Here is a 16009-nt window from a genome sequence, read left to right as displayed (position 1 = left end):
AATCAAGCTTACCATCTCTAGGGATCGTGTCAAGCGTATTTGGTTCGCTCCTTCCTATAATCGCCGTGGAAACCGTACCTTCCCAACAGCCACTCTCACCACTTTTATGCCTTCCTGCGTCGCGATCTCATCTCACCTAGCCACCTTTCTCAGCTAGATCTGACTGTCACGCCACTGCATGGACACGGAAGAGCGCTCAAAGTCATCGATGCCTTTTCCGCTCAATGAGATGATCAAGCCTTTCGCTTGCACACATCTGGGGAACTGGAGAAGGAGACGTCTGAGAAGCTCGACGATTGTGATGACAACCATGAGCTTGTTGCTGCCCCATTAGTCCAGTACTCTGACCTGTTTTGCTGCAGCATTTGGCGCGACTGCCTTCCTTGCTAACTTCCTGCCCAGCTCAACCGTTCGCAAGCGCCACGACTTCGTCATCCCACCACGCAAAGCGCAGCCACCACACGAGATGGATCATCTTCCTTCCGCAACCCACGGAAGCTACCTTCTTCAACTACACCTCGGTGACGAAGCCCGAGATCTGGCTCTAGCGCGTCTTCGAGACCCTTATAATCCCACTTCCTCTCCCGTCTCTCCGTTTCTTCTTCACCCAACCACTCAACAGCAACAGTACCGTTGGACAGTTGCTTCTCTTGCACCGCTTTTCTACTCAGTTGGTACGTCCCTCTATTGCTTTTCCTCCTCACCCTTGGTTCGCACCATGCCGGCACTGCGACCCCTTCGACTTCCTCTCCCATCCGATGCTGCTCCAGGCATGTGTACTGACACATTACAGGGTCACATCATACCTTTGAACTACAGCCTCAGTCGAACTCCTATCCTGCCTTTTGTTTGAGTGGGTCGCCTCGTCTTGCTCTACATCAACAAGTGCTAATGCACTTAGTCGATCCTTCTTATCGATCTGAGCCGTCATCGTCGAACTGAGCTGCGGTTGAACACTACTGCCGGTATGTCTCCTCATCTTCCTCTTTCCTCTTATTTCCGACACAGTATGAACCTTCATTAACGCAAAGCAGAGCTCCTCGACCATGCCTCGCTCCACCCTCGTCGTCGCGAGTGCAGTCCTCGCACTCCTATCTCCCCTCGCCCAGGCCAAGATCAAGAGCGAAATACGCACGTACCTCTTCACCAGCGACGACTGCAATGGACCAACTATCGGCGGCAACGAGGACCTCAAGGTTAACAAGTGTCACGACATTGTCAGCGGCGCCAACAGCATGAGGCCTTCCACAAACAAGCACCAGGAGTGGCTCAACCAGATCAACCTCGGACAGCAAGAGTGCTGGGTCGCCACATACAAGCATCACGGCTGCTCAGGCTACCCATCAATTGTCGAAGAACTCCCCGGGGCCATCGATCAGTGCTTGTCACCAGACGAACAGTTTCTCTCCATAATGTTTGGATGTCGAGACCTGAAGTCAGAGAACTTTACGACTACCGTCGTGGTGACACCACCCACCATCGTTACCGTAGCTCCGCAGCCGATCTCAACTTCCTACATTACGGTAGTTGAACAACCGGCCTCAACCACCATTACGGTCATTGAACAACCGGCCAAAACCACCATTACGGTAATTGAGCAAGCGAAGGATACCGTCACCGTATATCCACCAACGATCACCGTCACCACCGTACTTCCGCAACCGAATAGCACCTATATCATTCAGCAACCGATCACAACTTCCACCGTGGTCACCGAGGTTGGGATTGTCGGCTATCTCACAACATGGAAGCACGCTGGCAGCTCTTTTACCAACTACGTCTCGACTGTCTTGACGACTTCCACCAAGACTTTGTATTCCACGAAGAGGACCGTCCCCACCTCCACCGAGACTATCATCCCGAACCCCACGGAGATCATCCCGCTAAGACCCTTCATCATGCCGACCTCCATAGAGACTATCACCCCGATGCATTACGGAACCGTGCTTCCTAGCTCTCGGCCCCATACCGTAACCGCCTATGTCGAAGACAGCCACTACCCGCGCGAGCGTCGCTCCGACCCTCAGTCCGAGGCCCATGCTCTGGAGCCACGCCGCAGGAGCAAGTGGAAGGGCCCTCGGATTGGTGTATGGATGAAGCACCCTTGGTCTCAGGCGGTCATTTGCTACGAATGCTACGCCAAGGCTCATGACAATCTGTGGAAGTTCGAGTGCCGCTCTGGACCGAACAACCCCGTCTCATGCGAGGGCCCGGCACCTGATCCCAACGAAACCGTCACCGTCACACATACTCCAGATGTCACGGTAACCCAGGGTGCAGCGACCACCAGCGTGTCAGTCGTTACAGTAACCGCTGGGCATGCGATTACAACGGTCATCGGCGGCAACCCAATTCAGCCAATGCAGACCATTACGCTCGGCCAGAAGGAAGCCGATCTAGAACGCCGCTCATTCCACAGGGCTGTCAGATTCACCCACCCGTGGTATCCTGGCACAGAGATGTGCGCAGATGCTGAATGGGAGGAGCGTGGATCGAAGGGGTCAGAAGTCCGAATCCAAAAACCCAAGGAAGACATGAAGAAGTGCACTCCGAAGCAGCAAGTGCAGTACATCGACGCCACTCCAGAGACGAAGACTGTCGTACTCCCTTACTCTACTGTCTCTGTGATCTTCAGCACCTCCACGGTTTATCCTCCGGCTATCGTCACCGTCGCTCCTCCGTCTATCGTCACCGTCGCTCCTCCGTCCGTCGTCACGGTCATTGGCTCTCAACCCGTGGTTACTATCACCACCATCTCGGCTCCTGCCATGGTCACCGTCACTCATCAGTTTCCTCCTGCAGCCGTCACCACAACCATAATCGCCGCCCCCGAGCCACCTTGCACGACCGAACCCTACTCCATCAAAACCGTCTACGTCGACCCTGAGCCACCCTGCACCACCACCCCCGCACCTGTTTCCATCACAACCACAACCGTCTTCGTCGACCCCGAGCCACCTTGCGATACGGTCACCGTCTCCCCCGAGCCACCCTGCGACACGGTCACTGTCGTCGGAAGATCTGCGCCCACGCCCTACACCACCTTCTACTCAAAGCGCCAGCAGCTGCGCGATCTCTGAGTTATCAGAGGAAAGGAGAAGGACTGCACGGGGCTGGAGATGACGTTGAAGCATGATTCTGTTTGTATTGTTTAGTGTTGTTTCGTTAGTTGAAGTATGATTGTTGGGCCCGAGGCCACCACACTGCTCTTGTTCCCTTCTCGTGCGATACCTGTTTCCTGTTCATGCTCAACGCCGCTTGATGTGCGTCCATCTTTATTTTGCGTTTCAACTACTGGTAGCTTACGGTGTAGTACATGGGAAACATTGCTCTGGTTCTTTGCTGTTGCCTTCAAATTATTTCTTAAATGCATATATAACACATCGGTGATATTCCCACCAGACTTCTTCCAGTACATTTCAATCCAAACTAAAAGAACGGCGAGGAAGAAACACTCGAGAACAAATCATCCCAATCCACCAAATCCAGCTGCATCGCATCATTCACATGAGAAGAATGCTGTTGCTCCCTCAATCCATCCGGGGGCAAATCTTGCAAAGACTCCACGGCACTCTGGCCACGCACACTACTTCCGTACTTCTCTCCCGTATCTCCAGCATCCCGATACTTCACCACAATCTGTATGAGCGACTCATACAACTTCGCCGCCGCAAGCGAATCATCCCTCGCATCAGCAATCATACGCAACCCTTTCGCTAAATCACTGTCTTCTTGCAGCTCAGCATGTACCTCACCCGACCTATTGACACAAGCATCCATCAGTAACGCGATAGTAGCAATAAAAATACTATACAGCCCCGCCGGAGGCCGTTGCGGCCGTCTCGCAAACAGGTGCCGCGACTGCAGTAATTTCGTCTCGAGGTATATAAGCTGCCGGGCAGAGTACAGACACGCAGTGCGCGACGAAGGCGCTGTTGGGGTATCCATCGACGCAGATGGACGTGTCAGCGTAGTAAGATGCAATTTACAGCGCTGAGTGTGGATGAGCGTGTTGAGGAAGTAGGCTTGGATGAAGACGTGGTTTGGCTTTTCCGATGAGAATTTACTGTCGTAGTAGTCTAGTAGGAAGAAAGCGGGTGTTTCGTGCATTAGTTGTACGAGTTGGCGGTCCATGGCCATGAGGTGGGCGGAGCGTTGGAAAGGGTCCGAGGTGAGTTGGTCGACGAGGGTGCGGGAGATTTCTGCGAGACGGATGCGTTGGAGGAAGTAGGACATGTCTGTTTGGTGGGAGAGGGGGAGGGAGGGTTGGGGGCCGGTGGGGAGGAGGTCGATGTCGTTGATGTTTAGGGGTTTGTTTACGTGGAAGTGGAGAGGGTTGGTTTGGTAGATTCCGCCGCTGGGTCCGCCGTAGCGCGCTGCGAGGAGCCTGGGGTGAGCGGTCAGTCTGCTTTGTAGCTTTCATGTATTGAGTTCTCGAGAAGAGACGTACCAATCCGTTGCAGTCAGGTACCACCACACACGACGGCCAACCTCTGCTTTGAGCGTCTGGGCCGCATCGGCATTGGATTCGTGGTCGATCCGGTGAAGACCCATTTCCCGACATAGCAATAAGCCAGTTGTTATCAAGGAGCGGTATCGTAGCGATACACCTTCTATGTTGCATAAGACGTATGACAAGATTATGATGCCTTGTATAGCCTCCAGAGCTAGTGAGGGCCCCTCTTGCAAAGTATCAAGCACAGTATATGTGGCCTTGATCCAAGTGGATGTCTGAGAGCGGGCTTGGGTCGAGGACAAGAATAGGGGACGTTCTCTGTTCAGTCCGTCCGGCATACTCCATACATGCGTTGTATGAGCGATGATACTTAGCAGTAGAACGACTTTGCTGGGATGAACAGGCTCACCGCTTTCGAGCGGACGGTAAATTTCGTCCAGGACGGCTGGTAGAGAGGGGGTGTGCGTTACGTGTTGAATGTAGTTGAGCTCGGTGATGTAGATGTCGAGGAGTATGGTGGCTTCTTCCCTTAGTGGGAGCCATATATCTAGTGTTAGTCTAACAAGTTGCGTTGTGTAAGTCAGTTTTGGTGGTATTGTGCGGATCCGACCGATCTTGAAGGTAACATGGTTTGTGGTAGACAGTTCGAAAGAGCTCTGACTCATGGAGACGCCTTCGAGATGTTTTACCATGTCTTTTGTTTCTTGAATATCGGAAGGTTTGGTCGTCTCGATTTCGTCTCGAGTGGTTTCATAAACGAAGGTCGTTCGAACACTTTCGCTGTCGTCATTGCCGGCCTGCAGAGGAAAGGTAGTCTCTTGTGCGATACGTTCTTCAAGCTCCTGCACACGAATCTGGAGTGCAACCATCTCAGCCAACATGCCAGGTTTTCCGGTCGAAGATAAAGGTATATGAACGCTCTCATATGGCTGTTGCTGTGTGAGCGAAGCCCCGATCGAGACTGGTGTCTGAGGGCCTTGAACTTCGCGTGCCGCTGGCGTAGGATCGAATTGACACGTCTTTCCTCGCGACCTACAACTTGTGCATGGCAGTGGTCGATCACAGCGAATCTTGCGCGACCGGCAGAAGTTACAGGAGTACTGTCCTTTGCGATTGGAACGTTCTCTCTCACCGGAAGCTGGCATGACGGTTCTTGAAATCCTGGTAGGCAATCGCAATCAGAGAATAGTGACAAGAAATCAAGAACCATATTCTCTAGACTGGGGAGGAAGATGGTTGGTCGCATGAGGTATGTCTACGGGTGAGTGCCAAGCATTTCGCGGGTATTCCGCGGAATACCCGTGACGGGGAAGCAATGCTGACAGCATATTCCAACCTGGGACTACGCCATTATAGTCACAGAGTCGATTTTCGAAGGATTCAGGAACAGGCAAATCGAAAACGGATTGAACCTGCAGACGGCAAGGATTCCATAGGAGCGCACTTTCTATTGCTTCGGTGGGTAGCGCTTTAGGATCTCCATCGTACGGGCCTGTTATCCCTCGCTCTGAGATATGAACGAGCCGATCTGGAGCTGCAAGGGATACTGTTAGAAGTTGCGACGCTGTTGAAATCCATGTGGTGATAAGACCGATGCAGATAGATGGATTTAGAGGTGCGATGCGAAGGTGGGCGAGCAATGGCAATGGCAATAGCGAGACCAGACGCCGACATTCGCACCAGTCATGCTCGCCAAGACGCAGCCTTCGTCTGACTCGCATCCACAATAATTCCATCCTCCACTTCCACCACATCTTCCCCTCCACCAACACACCAATGTAACCGATGTCATTCATCCCCCGCCATGCCTTCCCGCAAATCCCGTCGCTGCCGCGGTCCTACTTCCTGGGCCACCACAAAGCGGGCCTGGCAAAGATGAAATCGCTCCTGTCCTCCATCGACCTAGTAATCGAATGCCGCGACTACCGTGTCCCACTCACCTCGCGCAACCCTCTATTCGAAGATGCGCTGGAGGAAAAAGAACGGGTCATTGTGTACACGAAGAGGGATTTGGGCGGTGGCTCGCGCGACAACCGGAATGAGGATGTCATTGCGAAATGGCATCACCCTACTACGACAATGTTCGTGCGGAACGGGAAAGAAGCAGAGGGCGAAATTAGCGGACGGAAGAGCGTGATCAAGCTCCTGGACATCCTGCGTGAACATGCGCAAAAGAGGTGGAAGCTAGTCGGCCACCGCGTCATGGTAGTCGGCATGCCCAACGTGGGTAAATCCACGCTCCTCAACGCCCTGCGCGCGCAAGGAATCGGTCGAGGCAAAGTCGCAGCCACGGGCGCACAACCGGGTGTAACGCGCAAAGTGAGCAGCAGCGGCGTAAAAATCATACCGAGCGAAGACGACATGGAAGCAGCGGAGGCAGCGGCGAAGAAGAAGCTTCAGGGTGTTGGAGGAGGTGTATATCTGCTTGACACACCCGGTGTCTTCATCCCATACGTCCCCGACGCAGAAGCCATGATGAAACTAGCGCTCTGCGGCTCCGTCAAGGATACCATCATTGCGCCTGTTATGCTCGCGGATTACCTCCTCTACCACCTGAACCTCCAGTCGCCGTCGCTATACTCCGAATACGCGTCGCCTACCAACGACATCATCGAGCTCCTTACTGAGATCGCGAAGAAGACTGGTAGATTGGGCAAGGGCGGGGTCATAGACACGGAAGCGACGTCGTTGTGGATGATTCAGAAGTGGAGGCAAGGCAATATGGGACGCTTTCTGTTGGACGAGGTGGATGAGAAGAGTTTGGTGAAGGCGAAGATTGATGAGGAGGGGCTTACGCCTAGTTTTAATCAGGCGAGGAAGGCGGAGCGGGAAAGGAGGAGGGAGAGGAATAGGGCGAGGGGGGAGAAGTAGGATGGTGAGGCGGAGTGGAGGTGGGCATGTGGCACGGGTTGCGCAAAGCGTCTAGTACAGATGTTTAATGTGACCACGGCCTAATCGAACCACGGCTTCGAAGGGATGTCCGCCATACTCATGCTCTGCAATCGTTTTCTACCGCATCCAGGACAAGACACGGTGAAGTTGGCCTACAAGTTAGACCGAAGCCCTCATCTTACAACGCAACAACCCTAGCGAAGTCACCAATTTCTCCTTGATATTTCTGTTTCCCATCGTTCAAACAGATCTGGGCGTAACATTCCATCTTCTTACACAAACCCATCAACAAAACTTCCTCCCCACATGTCTTACCCCGCTCCAAGTCCATGAAAAAACCAGAACACGCAAAACGAACACATTAATCCGCTCAAACAGCCCCCACCGGACCCCCCACATCAGTTCTACCAAGCATCCTATTATACGGCGGCGGCTCATCATGATAAGGCGGCGGTTCCTCGGTATGAACAGCCATCTCATACAACCTCGGCGCAGCATCCAGCTCATGATACGCCAGCGGCCCCGGCCCAGCCTCCAACAAACCCGCACTTTCAATCGATGGTGCAGCCTGCCACTCCGTAACCACCTGCACAGGCTGCGTACACGCGATACCAGACCACTCTCTATCCGCACATCTCCCTGTGATCTCGATCTGGAGTTCGTATTCTAGATTCAGGCCGTAGCTAGTGAAGCTCGGCGCGATGGTATTATTGTTGTAGTCTTTTGTAAGTTCGATGTTCGCCACGTCGAGCAGGTTGAGGCCGTCGTAGAGGGGCTCGCCGTCACCTGTTTCGTATTTGTGGTCGCAGAGGACGATGGTGCGGCGGTCGGTGTGGTTGGTTACTCTGCTGGGGTGTTTGAAGAAGGCTTCGTTGGGGAGGAAGACGTTGATTTTTGCGTTTAGCTGCACTTTTAAACGTCGGATGAAGAGATCGGGTGGTGAGGGCAGTGATTCTGAGCGTTTGGTGTGTTGCACTGTTACGATGGCTGGGAGGGGGGAACCGATCACTAGAATGCTGGGTGGAGTGGCGAGGACGTTGAATTGGGCGTAAGGGATTTCTGCAAAGGACTCGATGCCGAAGAGGAGTTCTTTGTCGGCGAGTTTGTCTTTGAAGCGGCCGAGTTTGCTGGAGTTTTCGCCGTAGTTGGGGAGGAGTTTGCGTGTCCGGATTAGCTTCGCTGCGCTGCAGTGTTTGGGTAGTTTGGTGCCGAAGTTTAGGTCGGGTTGCAGGAGGGAGCGGTCGTAGGGGGGTGCTGGTGGCATGTAGGTGATTTCTTGTCGGACACGCACTGGTGGTGTGCCGGGTAGGTCGGACTCCATGTACGCTTCTAGGTGATATACGACCCGTGGACTTGTGGGTGTGGGCCCGTTGAGCGTTGGAGATAAAGGGAATCCAGGAGAATGCTGGAATCGGGGGTGGTTCCATTGGTCCCCTGGATGAAGCCATACTCTACCTAAACGTAGGTGTACGAAGTCAGTACATGTCTCACGTGCAGTTTGTACAGCGATACTTCTTACCAGCGGGAGGCGGTATCGTAGCATGGTTTCCGAATGTGAAGGAAAAAGGTAGCTCAACTCTGGCGGGATCTCTCGCGTTGTTGGCGCGGAGGTGGAAATCATCGGCTGCGATTTCGTGTATGTAGAGGAATTGCGAAAGTCCATAGAATTCGAGGTGCACGCTTCTTCCATGGGCATCTTCAACAGCAGAGAAGCCTTTTAGACTTATGCTTATGCGTTTAGGTTGTGATGTGGGCACCACGATTAGCTGGCCTTGTACGCAGTCCCCGCTTGTGTAGGTCGGTGGCGGATTGAGCACTTCGATGTAGACGGGATTGTCTCTGCGATTAGTTCGGCTGCCGCTCGCAGCTATTGCTAATACCATGATCAGCTAATGGACGATGGACGACTGTATGATAAGAATAGGAGAATGATTGAAGTTATGGAAAACAATGGCATTGTATAAGGCTGCCCACGGGGTCAAGTATCGACGGCGATGTCGCTTCGGTGCCGCCCCTGTTCCTCGGGACCTGCCATACCAAGCCCTAGGGTGTCACGAGTTGGAGCCGAAGTTCCATCTTGGTATTCAAACCCGGGTTTGATTGTCCTGGACGCCCTATGGGCCTAAAGACCCGCGTATCAGCACCGGTGGCTCAGCCTCGACGCTTCGACAAGCAATACTCGCGTGATCGCCGTCAAATCTCCGTCTGTCAGGCCTGCCGTGGTGTTTGCAGGTGTCTTGCGCGATGACGAGGCGCTTTGTGGTGATGCTCATTGGTGGTGTTGGCGGCGCCGGGGTCGTGCCGTCATCGATGGAGGGCGCGACTCGCGACTTCTGGACTTTTTGACCCTCTAGCAGCCCACGCCCGTCCCAACCAACACGGCCAGCCATGTCGTCCAGCTACACCTGCACAGCCTGCTCCAAGGCCCTATTGAGGTCCTCTACCTCGCTGCTCCAGGTACACAGCCACGATCCCTTCCCCAGAGCGGATAATTGACTCTCGTAGCGAACGAATCGAGCGTCTCTGCGCCAAGCACGTCGAACAATCTCCACCACCTCACCCACCGCCTACCATGCCTCGCAATCGCTGTCAGCAGATGTCAGGCCCGAAGCGATCAAGAAGCCGCATCCCGCTGTTGCGTCAGGCGTGACTGGCCTCGCCCAGAAGCTGCGCGAAAAGGCACCGCTGATGACCGAGACGTACGTCGCATATGGCGCAACACGAGACCTCATCAAGGAATGCACAAAGCCCGGTGAATACAAGATACCCCAAGCCCTGCTAAAGCGGGGCGAGATACCCGTCGACGAGAACGGTGTACACCTGGGCGAGGCCGAAGGGTGGTGGTATGACAGTAAGTACTCACAATGAGGATACCCAAGCCTCTCGCTAATACATTCTGCACAGCCCTCGGACTCAAGCCAACTTTTTCGAATTGGGCCCAAATCACCTTCATCCACATGTACATGCTACAAGTCCGCTTCCGCATGTTCCCCCAGTCACACGCGCCAGTATGGATCCAGCACCTCACCAACCAAGCCTTCTACGCGGCCGAGGACAGACTGGTCATATGGCACAAATTCAACGCCAATTCGCTGCGTCAGAAGCACCTCAAGGATATGTTCTCGCAGTGGCGGGCGGTGCTGCTGTCGTACGATGAGGGGCTCATGAAGGGCGACGCTATGCTTGCGGCGGCTATCTGGCGTAATCTGCTCGGCGCAAAGGAAGATGTTGACTTTGAGAAGCTGGCACAGATTGTGGGGTACATGCGGAGAGAGCTTAAGAGGCTGGATAGTGCTACGGATGATCAGGTCGCGGATGGGACGTGGACGTTCCGTGGTAGCCCCGGAGACGAGGCGCCTGTTGTTAAGGCGCCGAGTAGGATGATGGCGGCTGAGACTTCGAAGGCATGAGGAACGAACGGCATGAATGGAATGTAAGAGAAGAATCATGTATCAACAATGTGTATATATCTTATGAGAGATGCGATATGGAAACAAGCCTGTTCATATTCCTTCACATCTCACTCATGCGCCTGCATACTCAAACTCAGCGCCTTCTGCAACTCTTCCTCATCCCCACTCTCCGCAGTCGAAGCCCGCCCTTTGCCCTTACTCTGATGATGCGCCTCCAAAAGACTTTGCTTCTTGACATACGCCATCACAATTTCTTCTTCCGTCTTTTCCTCCATCGTCTTCTCTCCTCGGTGCTGCGCCTGGAACTCACCTTGCGTTGTACCTGCAAGATGACCCAGGTCATACGAAGGGGGTCGATGGGCGCCTGCCGATCCATCACTCGTTACAGCTTCCATTTGCTCTGATGTTCCTGCTCGCTCCCTATCGAGATCTTCCCGTCCATTGTCTTCGTTCATCTCACGCTGTTCCTGGAGACTTTGCGCCATGGCTTGTTTCAGCTGTTCTTCGTATTCTAAGGCTTCCCTTGAGTGTTGCTGCGCTTCGACTTCGCTGGAAGCCATCGCCTGGAGTAGTTCCTCACTGGAGTCTACTTCAGCGTCTGCGCGCGGCGTATCTTGTACTGGCTGATGGATGGACCCGTTAGTCTCCGCCGCTCCGAGCGGTACTCCAGGCTCGATATCCGTAGTATACGAATTGTACTCCGAGGTGAGTGTGGCACTTTCGAGATCCTGGATAGAAGCATCCGCAGACCGGACTGAATCCGCAGTAGACTCATCAACCGCCTTCCCCTTCCGCTGTGCATCCAAAACATCCTTCATCATCTCATCAAGCCCATCTTTCTTCTTCAAATACTTCTGAATCAACCCCCACCTCTCAACAACATCCTCCTTCTCCTCCTCCCCACTCTGCACCCACTCCTGATACCCCTGCGCCGTCCGACTCGTAACAATATACGTCTGCACACTACTCCCAAACCGCTTCTGCACCTCCTTATGCACCCCCTTCATCATATGACTCGGAATACCAAACAGCGCCGCCCCCGGCTTAGCTATGAACCCCCCAATACCCTTCCCTACCCCCTTGAAGAAACCACTAGCACCTTCTTTTTGGGCACCCTTCCAGGGCTGTGTGAAGAGACCGGTGACACCATCGTACCACCCGAAACCGAATTCGCGGCCTATAGCTACCATGCCAGATTTTAGGTCAGAGACTTTTTCTTGGGGGCGCACGGTGGTGTCGTTCCAGAGCTTGGGCGCGTTGTGGAAGCCTTTTGTTATACCCACGGATAGTTCCATGGGGGATTGGACGCCGGCTTTTACGATGCGGCCGAAGCCTCTGCTTGTTCGTAGGCCAGTGGGGCGCAGCATGTCATTGTCTTTGCTGGAGCTGGATGCTACGCTGGGAGTCCGAGATGCTGGAGTGGGGAGGTTGGGGGTGGTCTGAGAGCGAGCAAGCGGTTTCCGCTCCATTGCACTGGAATGGGGGTGTTGTTGTGAGCTTGATGAAGTGGAGCTCTCTCCTAATAGCGACGGCTCGCTCCTCTTTGCGGCGTTCCGTACTGAAGTGTCAGACTGCTGTCTACTAGGTACAAATGGAGCTTGAACTGCCTTCGCCGTCTCTGAAGGCATTTCAGCTATTCCCATACTCATACTGCCCAAGGTTCTCAGTATCCCCATACCAAATCCAGAGATAGGCTCCAGAGGACCCTCATCAGTCTCATAATCTTGCGCCCTAAAGAGTTTGAGGTCATGGAAATCCAAAACACCGGCATTGGCCAATGTGCAGGCGGCAAAAGCGCTCAGTCTGATTTGAGTGCGCTTGATGCGCCACACGGCTACTCGAGATGGTGCGAGGGTGCAACGAAGTCGGTCGGGATCGAGATACTGGTGGAATGACTGAGCGCCCATGTCGCAACCTCGTTCCGTAGCGATCTTACTTGCAAGGTCTTTGGCACGCTCGAGACTTTCGGGCTTCAAGCAAAAGTTGATGGCATCTGCTAGTGTGTCCGATGTGAGTTGTCGGTAAGGAATTGGATCGGGGCCGGCACCAGCTCGCGCGATCATTGCGCCCCAGAAAGGTTGATCGCCGAAAAAAGGTATGACTAACGTAGGTCGGCCTGAAGTAAAGTCAACAGGTCAGCTTCTTGTTGGTCGGTTGCTCAGTAGGCACATAACTCACCTGCTGCGATGCCTGCCGCTGTAGTCCCTGCACCACCATGATGAACGACGCATTCGACGTGCTTGAAAAGCCAGTCATGCGGCACATTGCCTAACATGAAGACGTTCTCAGGAACGCGAAGTTCTTCCGCACCCATACCTCCCCAACCCTTAGAAAGCAGTACACGTCTTCCGCCTGCAATCTTTTTCGTGGCCTCGAAGATTAGTTCGGTCATGGCATTCGGATCGTCCAAAACGATACTTCCGAATCCAATGTACACCGGCGGTGGTCCATCGTCAAGGAACTTTTGCAGCTCAGGCGTAGGGGTATAATTAGAGGCCAAATTCAAGAAGTAGAAACCAGAGATGGATATGTGAGAGCCCCAATCTTTTGGTTTCGGAATAAGAGCTGGAGACCAGCAGTATGTATGAGGAACTTTGAGGCGCTGAAGCATTCCTGGGGCCCAGATCATACTCACGGGCTCTAAGCCGAGGCACTTAGCGCGAAACCGGTTGATGATGTCGCCCAAGCCTTGCCATGAGAGGGCTTCGATCATAGCGTAGCTGATGTAGTTGGTGAGTTGAGTATCAGCATTGGAAGATTGAATGTTCGCCAGAGGGTGAGGGAAGGCCTGGGTGGGAGAATATGGCATGGTGAACATGATATGAAGGGGTATTCCCAACTTCTCTGCGCAATGAATGTGTGCAAAGCTTGGGGGATTGGCAATGATACAATCCGCGACGAAGGGGAAAGAACCGGCGTCGTTTGCGGAGCGATCTGAACCGTGGTCGTCGGACATCCCATCACCCGTTTCGTAGCACGATCGCCAGCAGCCTTGAATGTATTCCGCGACATCTCTTCTTCGACGGCCGACATCTCCACTTGCTAGACTGCGGAAACCGGGCATCAGTCCAGGATTTTTGACCATGAAAGCCATCAGCTGAGAAGGGTCGCCGCCGATGCTGAAAAACTCAAGACCGTTCTCTTGCACAAACTTCTTGAAAGTAGGATGAGTTGCCAGACGTACACGATGGCCATAGGTCTCTTTCAAGACTTTCCCGAGAGCAACAAAAGGTTGCACGTCTCCGCGCGAGCCGACAACCTGGATAACCACATTTAGGGCTGGGGGTGGGACTCCTTCTTTACCTCCTAATGAAGGTGGGATGTATGCAGGAAGAGGCGGGCTGCTGTCTTGAACATTCTGAACGTGTTCACGTAAAGTTGGGGTAAAGACTTGAGATAAACGTCGGTTGAGCTGGTTGATGCGGATGTTGACACGGCCGTCTTCGGTGACGCTTGCGCTGGTGCCTAGGCCGTCTTTTTCGTTCCGGATCTCGCCATAGATTTCGCCATATGGGGGAGGCGGAACTTCCTCGTCGGTCGCATCGGGAGTGACGAGGTCAGTCGTTTGTAAGGGAGCGTCATGTCTCGTTGATCCTGCGGTTTCAGTCTGGACGGCAGAAGCAGCAGCTTGTGCTTGTTGAAGCATTGCATGCTGCGCGTTGGTCTCCGATATAGAGGCTTCATCTTCTAGGTGAAGCTGCGTGGTCATGGTGTCAAGGAGAGGATATGGAGTGCACTATTCTGGCCATCCAAAGCAGGGGCGACACCAGTAAGTACTCCATCGTCGAAGAGCGGCTTACGCCCTGGTGGAGGCATCGCATGAGTGCATTCGTGTATACCAGTCCTCAATGATGCCAAAGTCGTCTTAGTGGTAAGCATTGCGCCTGCGAAGGATGCGCATGCGTTCGCGAGAGGCTGAGGCAGGACCAATTAGGCAGACCTTGCGAGCTGAACACGGGAAGTTAGACCCCGTAATTACGTCATCATCAACAGCCTCAATGGGCACGTACGCATCACCCAACTGCGGAAGTCATGCCATGACTGGATATTCATTAGGAGAAGCATGCGAGCTCCAGACTTCCAGCTTGAGTGTATACCAAATATTAATGTCCAAAATCAAAACAAACGTTGCACCAGACCGAAAAACAAGCTTGTCATAGCCAATGTGCACAGCGCGTCCCAAACACCATGAACGCTCGCAATCGCACCACCAGTGAAATCCGCTAGAACACCTGTAGTGGTGCTCGTTGGCTGCCCGAACCCGCCGCTACCGCGGTTGATAGAGTTGCCGTCGTTGCCATCCGCGGTAACAGATGCGGTGATGGACATCGACCCCTCGACTACAACCACGGGTGTTTCTCCAGGAGTGAGTGAAACCTCGATACCATTGACAGTCGTCATGGCGCCCGGCATCAAGGTTTGACTGTTCGGCAGCAATAAGCCTCCCCCATCGGTTGCGGGAATGAAAGCGAATCCAGGAGGAAGAGCACCCGGAGCAATCGTTGTGCCCCCAAGGACCACGCTGCTTGCTGCTGCATTGATCGCTATCGTTGTGGTACCGGCAATCAAAGCGGAAGGGTCGCGTGAGATAGTCAAGGTACCGACGACAGTCACCTCGCCAGGCTCAAGTTCAGAAGCAAGCTCGCTGACGGTGACAGTCGCCCCATCTATGGTCACTACAGATGGACCCGGCAGTCGAGTAGTTCCCTGAAGCGGAATGGTTTGTGTGCCTCCAATGACCACGAACGAAGCCGAAGTGTCTCGTGAGATGGGAATGTCATTTATGGTAGTCACTTCGCCTGGGTCGAGCTGTGTAGCGACCTGACCAATGTCAACGGTCGTCCCGCCGATTATTGCGGGTGCTGTTCGAGTTGCCGAGGTCGGCGGAAGAAGCTCCAACGTCGTAGTGCCGCCTATGACAACGAACGAAGCGGAAGTATCGAATGAGATTGCAACGTCGTTTATGGTAGTCTGTTGTCCAGGTGTGATTACTCCTGTAGCATCGCTTACTGTGATAGCCGAGCGTGATGGGTCAATCACAATGGGGCCAACACCAGGTAAGACTGTAGTCTGCATTTCGTCTGGACGAGAGATTACCGTGGAAGCCGGAGGGTTAATGGGTAATGAAGGGGGTATAACCGGAGGTGGCACAGGACCTGTTGCTGTCGGACGACCTGGAAGAGTATTTTGAGGCAATGCAGGAATAGTTGGTTGGTCAGTCGTACTAGTCTGGAGATTTTCCGGGGTT

General features: G+C 53.7%; 6 protein-coding genes across 6 annotated transcripts; 3 read left to right on the top strand and 3 right to left on the bottom strand.

Moving 5' to 3' along the window:
* Positions 1-1046: 1046 nt before the first annotated feature.
* On the top strand, positions 1047-3080 carry J4E78_009034 (uncharacterized protein; the record flags this gene model as incomplete). Its single annotated transcript, XM_049369632.1, has 1 exon — positions 1047-3080. The coding sequence occupies one exon, from the start codon at positions 1047-1049 to the stop codon at positions 3078-3080; it is 2034 nt and encodes a 677-aa protein (XP_049218593.1).
* A 728-nt stretch (positions 3081-3808) lies between these two features.
* Positions 3809-5337, bottom strand: J4E78_009033 (uncharacterized protein; the record flags this gene model as incomplete). Its single annotated transcript, XM_049369631.1, has 3 exons — positions 3809-3861; positions 3990-4387; positions 4451-5337. 3 exons carry the CDS (start codon positions 5335-5337, stop codon positions 3809-3811), a joined length of 1338 nt encoding a protein of 445 aa, XP_049218592.1.
* Positions 5338-6241: 904 nt separating this feature from the next.
* J4E78_009032 (uncharacterized protein) lies at positions 6242-7327 on the top strand (the record flags this gene model as incomplete). The annotated part of the gene is made up of 1 exon (XM_049369630.1): positions 6242-7327. One exon carries the CDS (start codon positions 6242-6244, stop codon positions 7325-7327), a length of 1086 nt encoding a protein of 361 aa, XP_049218591.1.
* A 391-nt stretch (positions 7328-7718) lies between these two features.
* J4E78_009031 (uncharacterized protein) lies at positions 7719-8669 on the bottom strand (the record flags this gene model as incomplete). Its single annotated transcript, XM_049369629.1, has 1 exon — positions 7719-8669. One exon carries the CDS (start codon positions 8667-8669, stop codon positions 7719-7721), a length of 951 nt encoding a protein of 316 aa, XP_049218590.1.
* Positions 8670-9736: 1067 nt separating this feature from the next.
* J4E78_009030 (uncharacterized protein) lies at positions 9737-10758 on the top strand (the record flags this gene model as incomplete). The annotated part of the gene is made up of 3 exons (XM_049369628.1): positions 9737-9805; positions 9854-10199; positions 10253-10758. 3 exons carry the CDS (start codon positions 9737-9739, stop codon positions 10756-10758), a joined length of 921 nt encoding a protein of 306 aa, XP_049218589.1.
* Positions 10759-10868: 110 nt separating this feature from the next.
* J4E78_009029 (uncharacterized protein) lies at positions 10869-15837 on the bottom strand (the record flags this gene model as incomplete). The annotated part of the gene is made up of 3 exons (XM_049369627.1): positions 10869-12877; positions 12940-14458; positions 14956-15837. The coding sequence occupies 3 exons, from the start codon at positions 15835-15837 to the stop codon at positions 10869-10871; spliced, it is 4410 nt and encodes a 1469-aa protein (XP_049218588.1).
* Positions 15838-16009: the final 172 nt, after the last annotated feature.

This window comes from Alternaria triticimaculans (assembly GCF_023758025.1).
Source record: "Alternaria triticimaculans strain BMP 0046 chromosome Unknown scaffold_18, whole genome shotgun sequence".
Taxonomy (NCBI): domain Eukaryota; kingdom Fungi; phylum Ascomycota; class Dothideomycetes; order Pleosporales; family Pleosporaceae; genus Alternaria; species Alternaria triticimaculans.
Note: the sequence above shows the minus strand (reverse complement) of the source record. Positions and strands in the feature narration are given on the sequence as shown.